We start from the raw sequence: 5,801 nt of genomic DNA on the forward strand, positions 1-5,801 counted from the left end.
CATCGCTAGGTAAGGTAGGTATGCTGTTTTATTTATTTATTAGTCTGAATATGATGCTGGGTCCTATATTAGAGACATACCTCTACTGTTCTTCACTTCTGAACTCTTGAATGGTGCACGCCTCCCCTCGTTGTGGATGTCCTGATGGACATGTTGCTTAGCAACCACCAGCTCAGCACTCAGAGGTTGCTCGGAGGGGTCAGCCGTTTGGTCAGCAGGTGGGGTCATGACGTCAGCAAGTAGGGTCATGACGTCTGCAGGTGCTTGGTTCTGCTCTGTTCTGAGGTGGTCCAAACGGGACACACACAGCAGATACTCCTCATACACACTCAGGCCCTCTGACACCCAGCCATTGGCTCCCCAATCTAGATGTTCACCCTCTAGTGCGACCCTAGAGGATCCATAAGGCATGATACTACTAGTTCCCTCAAGGCCTGTTTTTGGGTCCTCCTCCTCCGCCACCGCCTTCTCATCTTTCTGTTCCTGCATTCCCAAAACTCTGTCCTCTCTCTCTCCACAACCCCCTTCCCTTGATATGAGGTCATGGGCTCTGGATAAAGGACCATATCCAGGCAACCATAGGATAGTGTCACTGTCAAATGAGGAGCAACTGTCTCTTAGTCTCTCACTGATGGAAACACCATCTCTCCCCTCAGGATGAGGAGCTATTGGTTTGTGGGGAGTCTGGTCTGCCTGAGGGTTGTCTACACCAAGGAAACGTGGTTGGTCATTGTTATCCTCTTGTGGCCCGGAGAACAGGACCAGCTCCTTATGCCCAGGATTCTCTTTAAACTCAGGCCCAGAAAACTCACGGCCACCTGGGGTGTGGGAGAGAGTGTGGCAGGGCAGTGGGGTTGTGTATGGAAGCCTGGTCAGAGGCTCTGATTGGCCTACCATGTTTTCTCTCACATTTCTGCTTCTGACAAGATTGTGAAAGGTTCCAAGGGGGGAGACAGCAGCTCTTCCACCGACCTCGAGTCGATGCGCTGCTGAAGTAGAGTGCAAATGCAGGGAGGAAGGGGAGGTTCTGCTGAGATTGTGCCCATCCTGACTGGTCCCGAGGAAATTCTTAGCCCAGTCCAACACATGGCGTAGCTTCTGCTGCTCAGTCAGGACTGAGCCCTCCAGGAGACCGGGATCCATCTCCAGAGAACTCTCTCCGCTAACACTCACTGTTAGACCCTGAAGCACACTCCCCTCTGACCCTCTGGTTACACCCTCTGACCCTGTGGCCACACCCAGTATCATGTGAACTACATCATCTGACCCTGTCTGCATTCCCACCGTCCCGTCCTCTCGCTGCTCCCCGTTGGCACTCCAATCATACCCATGCTGAAATCGAAATGACAGAAGTTGGTTGTAAGGTTGTAAACATACTGTATGCCATCTATCCACTTAAGTAAAATCAACAGACCAGAAGTACAGACACGAAACTAGTAGCCTACACACATATTCAACTGAAAGTGGTTAGCCATATAAACATTTACTTGTTGCTATCATTTGCTATAAGAATAGCTTCTTACCCAGAAGTCTCTCCACTCCGGTCCCTTCAGCTGCTGAGCTGCTCACACAAACGTTGTTATAGAAACAAGACACATACTTACTCACCAAGGGAGACTGCAGCGAGAGACAGCCCACTACAGGGCTTGGCCAGTGTCTCCATAGCGACAAATGTAAATACAAATGTATACCCCCATAGAAAAAGTAAACGCATGCTTTCAAAGGACAATGCTTTATAGTAGAACCAATATTGTTTCCACATTAATAATGCAGGCATAGTCAACCACATAAATAGAGCTACTCTGCAAGACCACGATACGGAGACTATGGACTGTGAAATCTGAGAAGCGACACTTGAGGTCCTTCTTTCTATGATTTTTTTACCTTTATTGAACTCCTTGACCTTTATTGAACTCCTTGACTATAATAGCTGACTGCAAGAGCACTGTGTGTCCACTTTCATACCGAGGCCTGTGCTCTTTATCGTTTTAGATGACATAAGGTTCTTTAGCTAAGTTATTGACATGTTGATTTACTCATCATACCAAGAAAGAAAGAAAATGGCTCTGCATTCATTGTGTACAATCTCCTTTTAAACACCCGTCACACCCATACACTAGTCACGTACATACAGTACACCATGGGGTAGAGTTACATAGGCATTAGGTAAACAAAATGGGTTTTAGAATTTGTATTTCAATGTACAGTCCACATAAACCACAAGCTTAAAGGCCCAGTGCAGTCAAAAACATAATTTCCCTGTGTTTTATATATATTTCCACACCTGGAGGTTGGAATAATACTGAGAAAATGTGAAAATAATGATAATGCTCTTTTAGTGTAAGAGCTGTTTGAAAAGGCGGCGGGATGGAGTTTTTAATAGAGCAACAATAAAGAGAGTTTTCTGTTTTCCTCACAGTCGTTGCTTTTTGCTAAGTAGCTATTCTTGTTGAATTATTTTATTGAAAACAACCACAGCAAGGTACTTAATTGTTACCCAGAAATGATTTGATATTGAGATAAAAATGGCTACATTGGACCTTTAATTAACCTTATTTTATTTGCCAATATTATTAAAATATCGTGATATGTTTTCTGATTGAAGGTTGCGCTAATTTCAAAAGTGTACATGCTCTTTTATGTTCAATAAATGCATCAACTTAACAGTACACCATATTTCAATATATATTCATTTGGGGGGCTTTATTGTGGCAGTATTAACATATAAAACAACCATGTTTTTCTTTGAACATACAAACATTCAAAATTCACTTTACAAAGTTCATAAGGCTTTGTGTTCCAGCTGTGGTCAAACAACTGAAAACTTGCTCTTTTTTTTTTTCAATTTACTCCCAGAGTTGTTTTAAAAGAGACCGAATAACAAAAACAAGTCCTACAAACTGATAACAACAAACAGCTACGGAGGGTAACGCTGCTATCCGTGCAAAACACGTCACATGCCCATTTAACATCGAAATAATCTATGAAAGAACATCTCCTTCCATCTGTACCATGTGATGTCTTACAGGTTTGCATATACGTGTCATACACCTGGACGATCTTTTTTAATCAGATCACTTAAGAGAAAGTGGGTGGTACGTATGACATCAACTCGTGTGATTGCATGTTGTTTTTTAATCACAGTATTTGTGCCGAGCAGTCTTGACGGCCAAATCAGCAGTGTATACATTGCATTTCAGTCTTTCAACTTGTGATGACATAGCTTTATCACTAGCATGGTACTTTCAACTCTTAGTCCTTAAAACACTGATTGAAAAACATTAAAAACAAACGAAACATGTTCTGTAGCTCAAATAAAAGAGCTTCACTGTGGGCAGTTTCCCTGCTAAGAAAACATTATAGAAAGGCTGAGAAATAGATAATACAAAGGAGAATGCTACGGTGTTATTGGGATTCAGAACTTTATCGTCCACAGAATACCACGGCCTTTGTCATAGGCTGACTTGTTATGATATGGATAACATGACGTGTGTGTCCATGCTAACATCATCAGTGACATCTGTTAGCAATAAGGTCAGGTGTTAGACATCTAGCTATGTTTATGGTCACAGACACATAAAAGCAACCTATTCTACTTGAGACAACTCCAAATGGACAATAGTCCCCATGTTTTGAAATGCAGTATCAAACGTGCTGGATTTAAATCAAATGAATCTGCTAAACTGGTTTATGGTTCTACATGATCACTGGTTTCATTATGCATTTCCTCTGACCATCATTATAGAATTTAATTTCTTGCCATCTGATTGGCTTCTTTTAATGCCCCAAAAATTTCAGGCGGACAGTTGGCTTCTAGTGGCTTTCAGAATAACGAACGCTGAACTGAAAACCCCCTACACCTCGCACAACGTCACTCAAGGTTATTCTGTGCACTACCCACTGTGCACTACCCACTTGCTAAAATATGGATGTCGTGCATGCATCTAAGCTGGAAGGTAACCTACACATGGGTCGCTTACAAGGGAAAGACACAAAGAAAGAAAGTTCTGCACCACGATTGGCTTTTCTCTATATAACAGTATTTACAGACGAAGGCATGCAGTCTGCAGCTCAGAGCTCATCCACGGCATGAGTGAGGTCAGGCCCGCTAAAGGGTGTGGCCTATTAACAAAGTACTGACGCTAGGGCATGTCATATTGTACATGTGTATACATTAGGCCTATACATTGTGTTATATGTGTGTGTGTGTGTGTGTGTGTGTGTGTGTGTGTGTGTGTGTGTGTGTGTGTGTAGTGTCTCTGAGAAAAAGAAAACAAGTATGTTTTGAAGTCAGTGCCGTGGGAGAACATCTCCTTGGTTCAGCCCACTGTTTAAAGCTGGTTACGCATAACGTTATCGTTTATTCACATGAACACACATTTGATGATTACACTGTGGCTAATAGAATAGGGGTAATGAGAGTGATTTCTGTGGTCATCCTACAGTACTGCAGACAAGTTAAATACATTGTGGGTCATTAAGAGTACTTGTAAATTGGGACCAGAAGATTGAGCTGTGACAATGAGTCAGTGCCTGTGTGTTAGAGAATAAAAGATACAGAATTTAACTGACATTTATGGCTACAAACCTGTTGAGATATAATGATAGGGTTAATTAAAGGATATTTTATATCCACAAAATGTTTACGACTATAAAGTAAGTTGTGTGTTTCAATGTGGTGTTCGTTTAGATCATATTGTGTTTGCACACACAGAGACATAATTCAACGTGCGTATGTCCTTTCCTGAGAATACGGTCCAAATTGATATACACTCAGTGGACAGTTTATTAGGTTCACCCCGTTCACAAAAATGATTCGCTCCTACAGATAGTGAGTCAGGTGGCCGTGTCTTGCTATATAAAGCAAGCAGACAGGCAGGGAGGCATTCAGTTACTGTTCCATTGAATGTTAGAATGGGCAAAACCAGTGCCCTAAGTGACTTTGTACGTGGTATGATCGTAGGAGCTAGGTGCGCTGAATTCAGGCTGTTCTGGAGGCTAATAAACTGGTCATTAAGTGTATTTTGCTATTTCGGCTGATCAGAATTCTGTTCATGCTGTATTACCTTTCACTCACAACCAATTCATCTGAACAAGTTTTTCCCCAACAAACAGCTGCTTCTCTCAATATTACTGAACTTAAGGTAACATAATAAGTAGATATTAGACTGACAGCTGTATAGCCCTCCCATTCAAACCATCACTAACCAATCATCTGCCACGATGCTTCACCACTATCTTACTAATGCATCATCTTATTGGTCAACCACTACAATCATAAAATAACAGCCATGAATGACTTTCCTTTTCTATACAGCCTGGCATTTCAGTTCCGACTGACCATGAGATATACAGTACCTTCGGAAAGTTTTCAGACCCCTTGCCTTTTCCACCTTTTGTTACGTTACAGCCTTATTCTAAAATTGATTAAATACATACAAATCCTCAGCAATCTACACACAATACCCCATAATGACAAAGTGAAAACAGTTTTTAAAAATGTTTGCAAATTTAACTAAAATTAGAAATACCTTATTTACATAAGTATTCAGACCCTTTGCTATGAGCCTCAAAATTGAGCTCAGGTTGCATCCTGTTTCCATTGATCATCCTTGAGATGTTTCTACAACTTGATGGGAGTCTACCTGTGGTCAATTTAATTGATTGGACATGATGTGGAAAGGCACACTCCTGTCTATATAAGGTCCCACAGTTGAGAGTGCATATCAGAGCAAAAACCAAAGGAGAGCCGCACACTCTAGGAGTGTAGTGTATCTATCCAATGTTTCTGCTTGGCTGTC

At 41.8% G+C, this 5,801-nt stretch overlaps 1 protein-coding gene across 3 annotated transcripts in view; it reads right to left on the reverse strand.

Annotated features, from left to right (window-relative positions):
- Positions 1-1,579, reverse strand: part of LOC110525271 — a 17,984-nt gene extending 16,405 nt beyond the window's left edge. For all 3 annotated transcript variants that reach the window (XR_005052019.1, XR_005052018.1, XM_036979415.1), the window contains exons 1-2: positions 1,524-1,579; positions 81-1,332 (exon numbers count right to left, since the gene is read on the reverse strand). Coding sequence is in view for 1 of the 3 variants with exons in the window: in XM_036979415.1 (XP_036835310.1) it covers positions 81-1,278 (1,198 nt within the window). In the remaining 2 variants the exon portion in view is untranslated. The remainder of the gene's footprint in view (positions 1-80; positions 1,333-1,523) is intronic.
- Between the last annotated feature and the right edge of the window lie 4,222 nt (positions 1,580-5,801).

The sequence above is a fragment of the Oncorhynchus mykiss genome, chromosome 6 (assembly GCF_013265735.2).
Source record: "Oncorhynchus mykiss isolate Arlee chromosome 6, USDA_OmykA_1.1, whole genome shotgun sequence".
NCBI classification, from domain to species: Eukaryota; Metazoa; Chordata; class Actinopteri; order Salmoniformes; family Salmonidae; genus Oncorhynchus; species Oncorhynchus mykiss.